We start from the raw sequence: 15,827 nt of genomic DNA, 5'->3' as shown, positions 1-15,827 counted from the left end.
AATTCCTTGTAGTGGACAGTTTAAAAAATGTAGAAAATTCATTTAATCCAGAAGATGACTTGGGGTGGCTGGAATATATTTGGCAGGTTAGACTCGATGCTTGCTACCCCCCTGGTCTGAACAATAGAGAAGATTTTATGTATCCTAAACAAAAAACACTAACTAACTATGTAGTCATGTGATGTGTTAACTTCCAGTCTGAAGAAGTCTTATTACAGATGAAAGCGCTTACTGGAATTATTTATTGTGGAATTGTCCTTGGATTTTATTAAATTGGCTTGATTTCCTTTGGTTATGTCTGAAAAGAACTGTTGTCAACTGTACTTGAAAAATAAGAAATTCAGCCTAATAATCAGGCAACCATTATAAATAGCCAGTTTGCATTAGGTGAACTGTGCCTGTGTGTAATTTTTAAGTACTTTTATTTTTCAAATGCTGCTTTAAACTGATGGTTTGCATTCTTTTATTTTCTTAGTACCCGAGTGTTTCATTTTTTTCTCTGAGAGTTTGAAGCAGGACAGACATGGCATGATGCTACGATTAAATAGTACCATGTACAGCTGCATGATTCTACAGTAATGTACGATGCAGAAATATTCTATGTGCAGAGGTAAACTGTGGTACAGAGGTAGAAAGACAGTTGCATAAGTTACCTTACCTTGAATAGATCACAGTTATAGTAGCCATAACTATGCAGGACATATCCTGCTAAGGATATTGTACATCAGCCAGTCTGCAAAGCTTCAGAGTCCTTCCGCTGCACTGTATAGCCATCCTTAACAACCAAGTATGTGCTGATACAACATGGAGATAAGGACACTCCTAAACTATGAGCCTTCTTGCTCAAAATAATGAGGCTTATGTCTTTCTAGGGAGAGACTTGTCAGAAGACCAAATGAAATGGGATACCCCATCCCAGCCAGGGAAGGTATAGAAAGAGTGATGGAGGGAGAGTGTTAAAACTCTACATAGATCACTGTGTTTAACTGTTATTGTAAGTTAACTTATGCAGCTGTAATATGTTCTTTGCATCATTATTGCAGATTTAACTATGTGGATGATTGCCTAAGCTCAGAAAGAAAGAGTGGAAAGGGCATAATCTAGGATTCGATGGAGAATGACTCTGGAAGTGAAGCTTGTGATATTTTCTGTGAAACTAAGATCAAGTAGCCACTTCTAGAATAATCCACCCCTTTCCAAAAAGCTTCAGCAATAGTCACAACTCTGGTAGAATGAGTGTTGAAACTTGAGGGGCATTTTTGCCATGGCTGGGGTAGCAAAACTGAGTAGCTTGAGAGAGCCATCTGGAAATGGTTTGCTTAATTTCTGGGTGACTAGATTTTTCTAAAGTCTGCAGACGGTGGAGCAATGAACAGGACAGTCTTCCAAGTAAGAAATTTTAGAGAAGAGCTGGCTGGAAGTTCAAAGTGAGAAGGTTGATTTTTTTCCAGAATGAAATTCTGATCCAAAGAAGGTGCCATTTTTTTTCCTGGGAGGCCTTACTTGCAAAACACCTTTTGGAAATTGTTTAATTTTAAATAAAGAAAGGGGGATCTAGACAAGTTGAAATATGTCAGGTGTACTTGGATGGCAGTGTACTTTAGGCCTAAATTGAGCAATTTACCCAAGTACTGGAGAAAGTGATGCCCCTGCATAGAACCAGCCCTGTTCTCTATTGTGGCACCAACTACGAAAGTATTATTTCCTATTAGCAGTTTTTCATGCCTCCTTCCAGACCTATTGTACATCCTCAGAAACTATACTTAAACAGAATCTGACTGAGATTTTGAATGCTGAGATGAATCAAGGATCCCTTGTCTGATGTGAGAAAATCTACTCCATGGAGAAGATTTTAACAATTGCCTTTGGCCAGTTGCACAAAAAGGAAGAATTTGTGTTTTATCCAAAGGGAGTTGCAAGAGGACTCTTGATATTAGAAGAAAGAAGGAGGGAAGTATAAGGGAAAATCTCTAAACGGAGGAATGAGAATGCATTTGTTTTCCAAGCCCATATAAAAGTCCTGGAACAGAACTGTGCTAGTTTTTTGAGATAGGAGGCAATCAGATTTATGTGGGGAGATGCATTGTTGGACAGTCTATAGGAAGACGTCTGTTTGCATCATCCATTTGTGACTGTCTATCCTGGGTCTGCTGAAAGAGTCTGTTGCGTTCTGCTCTTACAGAATGTATGTTGCATGTAGAGCTGAATTGCTAAATCCCAGGCAACCATGGCTAGTCTGCAAAAGGGGTAGGCTCTGCCCCCCCCCCCCATTTGGTGTTATACCACATCACTGTTGTGTTGCTTGGTAACACTAACAGAGATCCAGGTTTCCAAAATTGATTTAATGCTCTTTAGAACATTGATCAAGGCCATCACTCCTGAACATTTGTATCTAAAATCTGGCTCCCAAATCTGCTGTATATTTGCACCTGAGGTACTGCCCTTAAGCAATGTCTAAGACCTCTGTAATGAGTAACTGAGAGGGAAGAGGCATCTTGGATTTAGCAGGACTTGAGTGGCAGTCCTCTCAGTTCCTTCATTACAAAACCGAGGCTGGGAATTGAGAAGGGTAGAGAATAGAAGAGTAGGGTCCAAATGGATATAACATACCATTGAATCTTCCTTATGCGTAGTCTATTAAGGGGGGGTTATGAGGATGGCCATAAAACGTCAAATCTTTAGAAAGTCACCTTGCAGCTGAAAGCCCAGGCCACTGAGAAAATGCATTGTCAGTTGGCAGGAAAAAAAGGGAACTGTCCAGAATGCCTTACAGTATGCAAAAAAGGTACTTGAAGACTCGTTAGGTAATGGGGAGACCACAGGTAGTACAATTAAGTGTAAATGCAATTCCAGGGCAAAGAATCTCAGAAGTGTTTTTTTTTTTTTTTTTTTGTGGGACTAGGATGTATGAATGAGGGTCTGAGATCTAGACTGATGAGAAAAGCACAGTCAGTAGATGGGGAAGGTTGGCAAGATTGGTATAGCTTTTTGGTAAAAGAAGAAAAATGTTGGAAAGGTCCAACATGAACTTCCAAGTGGATTCCTTTTTGGGAACCCAAAACAGCCTGGAGCAGAAACCTTTTCCTTGCAAAGATGGGGCTGGTTTTACTAACCATTGGAACAGAAGATCTGAAATAGAAAATGAATTTGGTTCCTTGGAGTAAGAGGAATTCTAGACTGAATGGTGGGGATGCCCACTGGAGTCTATAACTAGTCTGTAGTAGTGGTTGACTTCTAAACTAGGAAATTTGTGCTGTTCCTGTTGGAAGGGTGAAGTGGAGTGGTGTTGGTATGAGACAAGACTAGCCATAATTATTTTCTTAGGATCCTTGAGACCATATTCCCTTTAATTTTGAATCCGTTTGATATCTTTTTATTATATTGCTGCTTGGGAGATTTTTGACAATTTTAATTTAATGGGGCTTTTTGATGGCAAGATCTTGGATTGGCTGGATAACTTCATTGGTACTTGGCAGTATGAAATAAATAAAAGCAGCTCCTTGACTCAGCACTAATTTGCCTCCCTTAAGTTTCTAAAGCAAATCATCTGAGGAACTATCAAATAACTTTCTCTTTTCAAGACTGTCACTTTAAAAGTTGAGCCTTTATCTTCAAGAAAGTTTTTTTTTTTTTTTTTTAAATAACCCATGCATTTCTACTCGTATCTGTTCCAGTAGCTCAGCTTTGGATACAGTATCTGCAGCATCATAAGTGCACTTTTTTATATAGTGATTTGTGACTTGGGAGGCAGAGCTAACCATCCTCGAGACTGGGTTCAGCATCAGTGTTATGGAGACTAGCTAAAGATTGTTTCGTTTTTGTAAAACTGGCACAAGATATTTTGACATGCATGTTTGTCAGTTTATTGCCCTACAAGCCAAAGCAGAAGTTTTTTTGACAAAACTATCACGGACATGACTTATTCTGTCCTCATCTACATTATGGCAAGATCTGCAGTAGAGTTCTTATAGGGAAGGCTGGGTTCTATAAAGTATAAGAAACACAGATCGGGTTTTCTTGGAGCCAGGTGTTAGGAAAATTAAGAAAGTGATGCTGCACTGAGGGCATCCTCTAAAGCACACAGGACTGGTGAGGTGGCTACTGCCTTGGGTGATTCTGTGTTAAGGAATACACGATCTCTCTTGTCAGGATGATGCTTCTTGCACTCGTCTCCAAAGGAGTTTTTTTATTAGAGGAATATGAAGAAAGCATATCCTCGGATTCAGACTCCCAAGCAGTGGAAGAAGGGATTTATAAGGTATAATCCAAATTTTTCAATTCAGTTTCAGAAATAATTTTATCTTCTGGGGAGCAAGCAGCTCTCTTCCTTTTCAATGAGGTGGAAGAAGAGGCTAGAAAGGACTGTTGAAGGGACTGGATGGGTTTAAATCAGCCCTTTACCAAATATATTCCTGAGATCCTTGTTTTGTGGAGGGAGTTTGAGACTGGTGCTTTGTCTTCTGGATTTAGTTCTTTTGTGGTACATATTTAGTTGAAGAATCCATGGGCTAGACTTCGAGTGAACTGCAGATGTCTTCTTTTACAAATGTATACCTCCTTCACTCGGACAAGACAAAAGCATGGATCACCCTTCCAGGATGGTTCGTATGGATGAACGGTCTGAAGAGATTTATGAGGTTCCTGAGCAATAGCAGCCTCTTAAAGGGATGAAACCAGGGCGCAAGAAACAGACTAGTGGTCTGAGGCCTACAGAATCCTGTGTTTCAGACCACAGAAGAGGGGTGGCCATCAGAGATCTGTCTCTAACCTTTTTTCTTCATAGGGTGAAGGAGTGGCTCACTGCTGGGGAATCGGACAAAATGGTCACTTGTGCCAAATCTAACATTTATTTTCAAGGCAATTTTTGAAGGAGTTAAGGCTACTAACAGTTTCAAGTGTAAAAGACAGGCAGACTTGACACAGATGGGCATTCCGTTCTTCAACGATGCAAAAGACACAGCTAGAATGTGCCTATTTATAAGGAATTGGCCTTCCACAAGAACATTTAACCTTTCTAACAGACATTTGACAGGAAGGATCCCCAACAAGGTACTTATCTGCGTGATGTTTATGTATCTGAAGCCAAGTGCCTGTACTATGGGCCGCCAAGATGATAACAAGTCTGCATGATTGTACTAATGATAAGGAAGTTCTGAGTTTTGGCATGTCCATATAACCCTCTTTTATACCAGCATGTACCCGTGTGCTACCAGAAGACTTCCAATGTATGACGAAGGGCCCTGGAGTTTTGTAGACTGGGTGGACCTGCAGTATCTTTGGCAGGATATGTCCCATGTAGTTAAGGCAACTTCAACAGTGGTCTAATGAAGAACGTTGGTACTACTGTATGATTTTATAATAATTTAGGATACAAAGGTACAGTAGCTGGCTATTGATTCCATAGTATTTTGAGCTGTGTTATGATTCCATAATATTTTCTAATGCTATAATTTAAGAAAAAATATGATTTTATTTTACAGTATTGTTTCTGGCTTTTGTATGTAATGGAAATTTCAAAGAACTTTCCCAAATATCGGCATTGTGTCCTGGTTATACTGTTAAGTGATTTCACATTCACTGACCAAAATCTTGGAGATTAACAAGGCTGTATTTTCTTTTAGGGCAGCAGGGATTGCACTTCTTGTCATTATTTTTGTCATAATAATGTTCGTGGGCTGCTGGTACTACAAAAGACGCAGTGGATATAGTTTGATTCGGGTAAGGAAAGTTAATGAGCATTAATGAGCTTGTATTAATCATTTATTTTGCATCATCGTGGTCTGGATCTGTTCATAAACTGCAGCAGTCCTGCAGGCACAGGGTTTGTATTACCAGTGTTAATGTTGGTGACCAGAGTTTGGCAATGGAGTCTGGTCAGTTGAATGCTGCCTAGTGACTGAGTGCCTAACTGCTCAGTGCCCTGTTTCCTGTAACTTTGGGTGGGGGTTAGAGTAGAGATGTCTGCTCTACTAAACATCTCCATGGAGGCTGGAGATCCTAAAAGTGTACTAGCAATAATAGGTCTAGAACAGAAATATGTCTGTCTTAACATCAGCAGACATGCTGTAGCATATCTTCAAATCCAGGGGATTTTGCTAGCAAAAAAGGCTGAAGAAGTAACTGGTTAGACTGGTGAAGGTACAACCCTGTGCTTGCTGTAGCTGTTATTGCTCTGTTACATTGTTTAAAAGCCATACTTAGCCGGTTTAATGCATCGCTGTTTCTCCTGAATAATCCATGGAAGTAAAGTTTGAGAGTTTCTACGTACTTATATGCACAGTTATTCACAATGTTAGAACTATTTTCTAATGTTATTCCATTTTGTTCATTAATGTCTCACATCTGTCACTCGGGGTTATATGTACACTGCACAACAGAGCCCAAGTTGTGGTCTACAACCCACCTACTTGGTTAGCAAATAGACATACGAAGTAAATAAAAAAACAGAACTTGTGAAGTGAATTAGCAAACCCCCTTTTTGGTAAGTGCAGAGGAATGTGAGCATTACTTTTTTGGGGGGCAAGTATGAGGGCAAAGATGAAAGCAGACAAAGGCTATATTGTGAGCCTTCCCTACATTCTCCTCAAAAAGCCAGATCATGTCCTTTTGCTTCTCTGGCTAAATTATAAAGTTTGGCAAATATGCATTTTTATGTATCTAGCTTGATAACTGTAGATGTTAGTCTGATCTCACCTTAATTTTTACATAGGAGTTCAGAGCCAATCCAGCTTGTAAATCGGCCAAGTCAGAGCAGAGAAAGACTTCTGATTGGCTTGTGGCTAAGCAGGTATCCCATGGTGCACCAGTACAATCCCCAGATCTCATTTGCCGCATCGAGTTTGGTTGTATTTCTCTTGGCTCTGACTAAGTTTTTTTTCAAAATTCTTGTATCCTATCGTATTCAATGCTTTATTATAACCTGTGTTGTATATTTAATGTTGCTAATATATTAGGCAGTTGTATTGCTTTCCCTTTTTGAGTGCAAATTAGTTTACTAGTTTTTTGGTATCCTGTGTGCCAGTTAGTTTTAGTCGCCGTTGTGCATTTTTTGATTATTGGGTAGAGTTTTTGGTGGTTTTCCGCTCTTAGTCAACAAGGGCTCCTTTTGTCTTGTCTGGTTATTCTGACCTTTTTGGTCACTGTTGGCAGTTTCTGCTATTTTGACATTGTTTTGGCGGGGATCCGCTTGTGAATTTACTAGGATTGCAAGTATACTACCTGTTTTTTCTTAAGAATATAGAAATTTATTGTCATTTACGGTTTCTCTTGTGTGCATGGGCTTTCCTTTCTGGTCTGTTTAAGTTAGAAGACCTACTTTCACTACACTGGGCTAGGCCCATTTAAGTTAGAGGACCTAGTCTTCATGTAACTCCTCCTTAGGGCTAGGCCCGTTTTAGCTAGAGGACCTAGTCCTCCTTTTTCTCTCTTCTCTTTTTCAATCTCACTGGGTTTTGTGTGTGTGTGTGTGTGTCCTCGGGGTTTAAAAAGTGCATGAAATGCTCCCAAAAGATGTCCTTACCGGATGGCCACAGTAGCTGTGTCTACTGCTTAGGGGCCATCCACTTACAGGAGTCGTGTTTGTTCTGCCATGCTTTCTCTCCTAGAGTGTTACAGGAGAGAAAGAACAAACTCATACTCAAGGGTCTGTTTAAACCATGCTTTGAGGAAGCACTATCTAGTTCTTCAGCTTCCTCTAAGTCTGGGAAATCAAAATCCTCAAAAAGGCCTACTCCGGAACCAGCTGGTGTCTCGGTGCCAGCTCATAAACAGTTGAAACAATCCAAATCTGCCTCCTCGACGACTCAGTTTTTGGAGCCAAAGGAGAGCATGATGGTGGTGTCAGTCTGTTACAGGTATTTTGGAGCCAGTCTCTGAACCTATTGATACAGCAGTTGACTCTGCTACTCGGAGCTGGTCTCTGTAATAATTAAGTCTCCAGTGCCCCCCAGGTCAAGATTCACAACTGTCTTCCAGGAGCCTTTCAGAAGAAGATGTGGAGAGGGTAGTGCGGAGACTTCTGAAGTTGTCTGCCTTACCAAAATTATTGCTGGCTCTGACCCAGTCTGCTCTGGAGCCACTTGGCCCAGCTTTGACCTTGTCTGCTATTCCTTCTCCGAGCCATACTGGCCTTTTGGAGCTGGAGTGCTTGGTGTCAATGGAGGAAATGCCAGCTCCAACTCGCCTTGTTGCTGCCTTGGAACCCGGTTTGTCTCTGACACGCTCAGTGCCATCCATCGTGTCCAGGGGCCGAAGCTCTCCTGTCAGGACTGACTGGGATGGTTGGAATCTATCTTTGGTTCTGAGCCTTCCTCTCGGTACTTCAGCCAGGGTCAGCTCTGACCCTGCATCTATCTCAGAGCTGACCGCTCTGGCTCTAGTGCCAACCTGCATCTCTTTGGAGCGGGGGAGGTCTTCGGAGCCAGAGAGGTCGGCGTTTGAGATGATGAGCATGCTGTCTCCAGCCCCTACCAGTGGCACTAGCACTCTTTCCCCCGAGAGCACCCACTTCAGTCTCAGCCCCTACTCTCTCTGGAGACAGCAGAGACCCGCAGCCTCAGGAGCCATTAGCTGGTGGCCCCCACTCTTCTGAGGCTTCCCCGGAAGAGGTTATGTAAGAGGAAACATCTTGACTCCCAGGAGGAGTCTTTGACATCAGACACTAACCTCGAGGAGTCGGAAGGGTCCCCCAAGTTGTCCTCTGATGATGTCTCCTTTGTGGACATTTTAGAGATCCTTAAGCAGAGGTGTGACTGGCCCACTGTTAACCCTTCTGATGAGGAGTCTGTGTACCTGAAGGCTTTCGGGTCTCAACCTTCTGCCTCTTGGGTGTCTAAACTTGTAGACTAACTGATGGACCTAGTTAGTCGAAAGGTGTGGAATACTCCTGACACCGTGGAGCCAGCCCCAGGAGACCAAATAAGTTCTTGTCTGCCCCTCCTGGTAAAGAGTTCTTATCCAAGGGCGTTCCCATAGATGCCATGGTGGTGGTGGCGGTGGCCATGAAGAAAGAGTTAGCGGAGACTTCATCTGTTCATCTGCCAAACAAGGAGTCTGGACAGATGGACAGATTTGGGAAGCATATTTTCAGTTCAGCGGCCTTTACCCTTCAGTCACTGAACTATCTCATGCACTTCACGAGGTTGCAAAGGGATCTCCTCAAGGAGTTAGGAGATTCCATACAAGGTGTGTGTACTGAGGGAGTTCCTGACAAGATTTCTGCTCAGTTGTCCACCATAAATTCTGTGGTTAACTCCTCCATGTGACTTATCTCATGTTGCGGATGGAGCGAGTAGAGCAGCAGGTTCTGGAGTTGCCTTGAGGCACCACTCTTGTATGCGCTTATGTAATTTTGCAGAACCATTCAAGTCTACTTTCACCAACGCCCCATTTGATGGTTCCTCATTGTTTGGTTCCAAGGTGAAGGATACACTCACTCTGTGTGAACAAGAAGGAAAGATGCTTTCTGCCATGGGAGTGCGTTTTACTGTCCCTTCCAGACCATACCCCAAGGGTCAAAGGGGCGGTAAAATGTGGTTCAAGAAGTCCCAGAGGGTCTTTCCTGACACACAGGGTGAATCCTCCTTCAGAGGTAGAGGAGGAGGAGATGGCAGACATCACCCTAGAGGCAGGGGCGGTCCGCAATACCAACAAGGCCATGATTACTTTCGAGGAGGGTCTTATCAGCACTCCTGATGTGGAGCCCGACTGCACTTCTCTGGGTCTGGTCAGGGGTCGCATTTCTTTGTACCCACTTGTCTTGGGTGATATTTAGCCAAGCTTCTAGGTGCAAAGAGTTGTTACCTGAGGCTATATCCTACCCTTTTCCCCATCACTGTTTGTTCCCAAAAGGATCCCAGATGTACCACCCAATCACAGGGATCAGGCAACTGTGGAGATCAACAAGTTGCTCTTAAAAAGAGTCATCCAGCCCGTCTCAGCAGACCAGATGGGATCCGGAACTTACTCTAGGTTTTTAGTACCAAAACAAACCGGAGTTTGGAGGCCAATATTGGACCTCTGCAGATTGAACGAATCAGTGAAGAAGGACCAGTTTCAGATGGTAACACTGCAGTCTATACTCCTGTTGTTGGGGAAAGACTTTTGGATGTGCTCTCTGGATCTTCAGGACACCAACTGCCACATAAAAATGGACAAGGCATCCAGAGGCCATCTACGCTTCTGGCTGGAAGTCGGTCACTATCAGTTTTGCGCTCTGCCCTTTGGTCTCACCACAGCCCCCAGGGTGTTCACCAAATGCATGGCAGTAGTAACAGCTCACTTGAGACATCTGGGATTCCAGGTATTTCCCTACTTGGATGACTGGCTCCTGACCACTCCCACCAGGCATCTACTCCTCCAAAACAGGGACACCATGATTCACCTTTGTGCTCAGTTAGGGATCTCCATAAATTGGAAAACAGCTGCATTATTGCCCTAATCTGTAATTTTTATAGGTGCAGAGGTAGACGCAGTCAACACAACAGCTCATCTCCCATGGGCACAGAACTTAATCTCCCAAGTTCAACTTTTTCTCCCGTTGCGAAAAGTCAAAGTATAGTGGGTTCTTCAGCTCCTCAAGACTATGGCTTCCACAATTCTTTTGGTACCATTAGCCAGGTTGCACATGAGAATTCTCCGGTGGCTTCTGTCTTTCCAATGGTCCTTCCAATCTCTCCCACTGAGTCATCCTATCCCAGAATCATGCAAGAAGGACCTTTGTTGGTGGATAGCTCCCAATCAACTGATCACGGGTGCCCCCTTTGTTCCGGCCCAACCCGTTGCCACTGTGACTACGGATGCCTCCCAGATCGGGTGGGGGAGGCATTATCTTGGCAGGACTGTCCAAGGCACATGGCAAGAACACGAGGCTCATCTGCATATCAATGTTCTGGAGATGAGGGTGGTGCTTCTGGCGTTGCAAGGACTTCAAGACCTTCTTCCTCTAGGGACAATTGTGATACAATCAGACAAACATGTCTGTGGTTTGGTATATCAACAAACAGGGCGGTACCAGATCTTACTCACATGGCCTCTCGACAGAGTGGGTATGGGAATGGGTGATTTTCTTCCCAGCACTTTCTGGTTGCAACGCACATTCTAGGGGCGACCAACATGATAGCCGACAAGCTCAGCTGGGCAATCTTAATGCCTCACAAGTGGTCTCTGAAAGGGGAAACGGTGAATCAGATTTTCCGGAAATGGGGACAGCCTTGCTGCAACCTTTTTGCCAGCCCAGTCAATACCAAATGCAGCAGCTATTTTTCCCTCATTCCCCCTCCGGGGGAGTCTCCCAGAGATGCTCTGGCTCACGATTGGCCCATGGGACTTCTGTATGCTTTTCCTCCAATCCCTCTCATTTCCAAAGTGATTCAGAAAGCCAGTCGGCTGGGAAGTAAATTGATCCTCATTGCTCCTTACTGGCCTCATCAGGTTTGGTTCCCCTTCCTCGAGCCTCTCCTCCTGGATGATCCTTGGATTCTAGACCCAGCTCCAGATCTATTGACTCACATGTCTGGTTCGCTACACCCCTCAAATTGACAGAGTGGCTGCTCCAGTTCTATCCATAGTCAGGCTTCATGATGTATCATCCTCAGTGTCGCATATTCTTAAGTCCTCCCATAAACCTTCAGCTAGGAGGCTGTATGGCAGTAAATAGGAAAAAATTTTATTTGGACACAGAGAATGAATGTAGATCCATACACTGCTTCTATCCCTGTGAGTCTGGATTTTCTTTCTGAGCTTTTTTAGCAAGGGTCTGCCGCTGCCACTATCTGAGTCCAACTGGCGGCGATTTCTCATTTTCACTTGGGTTTTCCAGATACCATTTTAATGTCTCATAAGCTATGCAAGACCTTCTTGAAAGGGGCCACTCTATTGAGACCACCTCTGCAAGAACCAGTGGCTTCTTGGGATTTAACTTTTGTGTTGTCTAAATTGACTTCTCCCCCTTTGAACCCCCCCACTCATCTTCTCTAAAATTTTTGTCTTGGAAGACCTTGTTTTTGGTAGCTGTCACATCAGCTAGACTGGAATCAGCGCTACAGGCCTTGTCTATTAAGCCACCGTATTTGATTTTTCACAAAGACAGGGTGTCATTACATACTGATCCCTAGTTTGTTCTAATGCTACCTTAAACCAATCAATAGAACTCCCAGTTTTCTTCCCTAACCATTGTAATGCAGCTGAGTACCGTTTTAATCAGCTAGACATTCATAGACAACTACGTTTTTATCTACAGCGGACTAAGGCTTTCAGGAAATCGGATCAATTATTTATTTCCTTTTCTGCTTCTAGATTGGGCTTACCAGTTTCTAAAGTTACAGTATATCTAATTGGATTTCCAGTTGTTTAACCTTTATCTATAGCTCTGAGGGCAAACCTTTACCCTACAGGATCAAGGCTCATTCTACCAAGTCACGGTCTACCTCTGCAGCCTTTCAAGCCAGGGTACCACTTGATAATTGTGCAGCATATACGTGGGCTACCCCTGACACTTTTATTGCACATTACAAATTGGATTTGGCATCCAGGGGTAGAGCATCCTTTGGCTCCACGGTGTTCAAGAGTATTTTCCAATGAGCCACCCAAGAATAAGGCGCTAGGGAAGCTGTCCCATAAGTAAAAATGAAGGTGAGATTGGACTACCTAACATTAAGAAGTTATGTACTCACCATAACGTTCCATGTTGGTAGTCTATTTAACCCTTCATTTTTACCAACCCACCCTCCTGCCCCCATCCTGGAAGATCTGGAAGTAATAAATTGGTTGCCCTTGTTTGGAGACCCTTTAGTAAAGGTTGTTATTCTAGTGAGCAGCAAACAAGATCTGGGGATTGTACTGGTGCATCATGGGATACCTGCTTAGCCACTAGCCAACCCAAAGTCTTCCAGCTTGTAAATCGTCCGAGTCAGAGCCAAGGATCGGCTCTGAACCCATATGCAAAAATGAAGGGTGAGATAGACTACCAGCATGGAACATTATGGTGAGTACATAACTTCTTATTTTCTTAATCTGCTCAACACATATTCATATTGGTTTCCCAAATAATCCAGTGTAGAGTGGATTACAATACAACTCGTCAATCTAAACTTAAGGAGTTTTATCTTATCAGTTGTCCAGCTGTGGAGTTTGCATATATAAAGGGTGCATGGAGGACAAAGTGTCCCATGTGTGGGTGCAGGGGATTGCCCCACCTTTTTGTTTGTGTTTTAATTCTGGATAAATTTATTGATGGTTGTAGCTTCATCTGGGCACAGCTTGGAATTTCATAGTGAAGCCATTAATATTATGCAGATTTGTAAATGTCCATTTTCAGTTAAATTAAAAGATATGCTTGTGCCATCTTTGAGAACCCTAATTCGGTTATAGGCCTCAAATAAGGTATTTTGAGGTTGTATCAAGAATATTGTAGATGTTAGTCATATTGGCTGGGGTATATGCATTCTTATGCCCCTTTAGTTGAGGGTCATGCTTAGCTGTAGGTACAAAAGTAAAACCTTTTTCAAAGTAAAATCAAATAGTCACTCATATTATTTAATCCACTATAATTAAAGATCTTAAAATGATTCATTTTAACTACCACTCCTTTCTCTTCAAAAAAAAAAAAAATAGAAAAGATGTTCATTGAAAAGGAGATAAAGGGGATAGCCAGATGGTCTAATAAAGATTCTTAACAATGTGGTAATGGAAGGTTGGGGAACGAAATATGTTCCACAAATAGGTTTTGGTATTTTAAGGGATCACCATTTAGGACAACTTAATTGCCTGACAATATTGGACAAGATTCAAAAGGCCTACAATGATGAAGGACCCAAGGACAATGGGGCTAATGACCCTAGATTTCAGCGAAGTGTACTAATGGAATACAATTCAGGCTCCAGGATGATAAAAGAAATTGTCAATAAAAACTGGGAACATACTCGAAGGTGGCAATAGCATTCGTAAGATACTGCATTGCCAGTCTGAATTTGTATATAAAAAGGTAAAGAATATTAAAAAATATGATTGAAACTAATGGTAGTGTCCAAATATATGATAATACAAAGAACCGGTGAAAAAATGTGGGTCATGTGACCAATGTAGCTATATACTGGAGAAAGAAATTGTGTTGGAAAATGAGTTGAAAACAACTATACACTCAAAAGGTAGAGTTTATACCTTAAAGTGTTTTATCTTTTAAATAGTTTTATTTTACTATTTTAGACAAAGTTATAGTAAACCCTAGGGGAGGTTCTTGGGAGGACAGAAAAGAACTTTTATGGTGACTAAAACTAGATACTATTAATTATTCTGGTATAAATGGTTGTTCCTAATGTCAGTGCTGAAACAAAGGGCAGCAAAATTATAAGTCTTTTAGTCTTAGGATATTATTATATACATATATTTTAAGAAAATATTCTTTGTCCCTGTTTTTTGGTTCAACACCTTCACAATGTCAACCCATGTTTTAAATCTTTTTAAAATAATAGTTGCCTAGTTTAATTTTGCTCTGTAAACATTGGTTTATATATTTTAAACAGGTGATTTACATATGCATTTTAAATATTTAGACCTTTAATTTCCAAATATACGAACATTTATTTTTTGCTGCATAATGCAAGGAAAGTGGAGTTCTACCATGTTTGTGACATCCCTCATTTGGTTACAGGCAGTCTGAAATTGTGTCGAGAATACTGTAGATGTTGATTGTTATATTGGCTGGGTTATATGCATTATTAAGCCCTTTTAGCTGAGGGTTTTTAAAGTATACATTCAAAATCAAATCTCTAGTTTTAATGCCTTTAGTAAATTATCACTTAAGGCATAGGCAAATATACATTAACAGAAAAGAAAAGACATTTTAACATTTTTCCATTTTTCCATTTTAATACAATATATATCACATATATTCTTTGCTACTATAATCATTCCAACATTACAAAAAAATGCTAAATTCCTGCCTTCCTTTAAACCTCATTCCTCCTCCTGAAAATTATGTGTATTGTTCCCAAAATTTCCATTTACTTGTATATAATTTGTTCCTTTCCTTTTCTAAAGACCCTTCTTACATTTTTTTTAGCTATTTTATAATATCCGGTACCTCAAATACAGTTTGTATAGACTTTGATTTCCATTTTCTAATAATTGCTTTTTTGGCAGGCAGCAAAATTAAACTTAAGGCTTGCTGTGTCTGGACAATTCATATCCTGTGTCCCAGCTCAGAAGAATCATGTTCTTACTTACAGCCATTTGCTCACCCAATATTTCTGATGGGGTACTCTGTAGGGAATTTTTAAAGACTGCCAACTTATTACACTCTCAAAACCTATGTTCCCAATCACCCCTTTCTTTTCCCATCACACCTCCAACATTTGTTATTGTCCTGTGGAAAAATTGCTTGGGGTATAAAAATCCTCATGCAAACACTTGTTTTTGTAAATTGCTTTTCCATTCTGTCTTCCCAATCTTTTATAACCTCCTCTGATTCTTATAGTGATCATGGAATCATTTTATATGCCCTACTAATTATCCCCTTTTTAACATTTGCTTCTATTCTAGTCAACTAAAAACTCTTATCAGAGCAGATCTTTCACTTAAAAATCCCCCTATACCTTTCTCTTTGCCTGTACTCTGAGATGAAGCCCTGGTTGGGAAGGCAGTCTTTAGCCTGCAATCAAAATGGCTTATTGGCCTCATTCCACTCATGCCTCTCCTGCTTGAGGTATTTTCTCCCAATATCTTGGTTTCTTTGCCTGGCTTCTCCAGTAAATTCCAACCCCCGTTGCCTGTTTTCTCTACCCCTGCTTGCAGTCATCCCTGTTGGCAAAATCTCCATTCTCGTATTGGCT

The 15,827-nt window shown here is 41.6% G+C and overlaps 1 protein-coding gene across 2 annotated transcripts in view; it reads left to right on the top strand.

The window, feature by feature from the left end:
* MLANA (melan-A) overlaps window positions 1–15,827 on the top strand; it is a 322,149-nt gene that overhangs the window by 92,418 nt on the left and 213,904 nt on the right. For both annotated transcript variants that reach the window (XM_044067196.1, XM_044067195.1), the window contains exon 3: window positions 5,622–5,718. In XM_044067196.1, coding sequence (XP_043923131.1) covers window positions 5,622–5,718 — 97 coding nt within the window. The remainder of the gene's footprint in view (window positions 1–5,621; window positions 5,719–15,827) is intronic.

Source organism: Protopterus annectens, chromosome 3.part1 (assembly GCF_019279795.1).
Source record: "Protopterus annectens isolate FY-2018-M chromosome 3.part1, PAN1.0, whole genome shotgun sequence".
In the NCBI taxonomy this organism is placed as follows: Eukaryota; Metazoa; Chordata; order Ceratodontiformes; family Protopteridae; genus Protopterus; species Protopterus annectens.
Note: the sequence above shows the minus strand (reverse complement) of the source record. Positions and strands in the feature narration are given on the sequence as shown.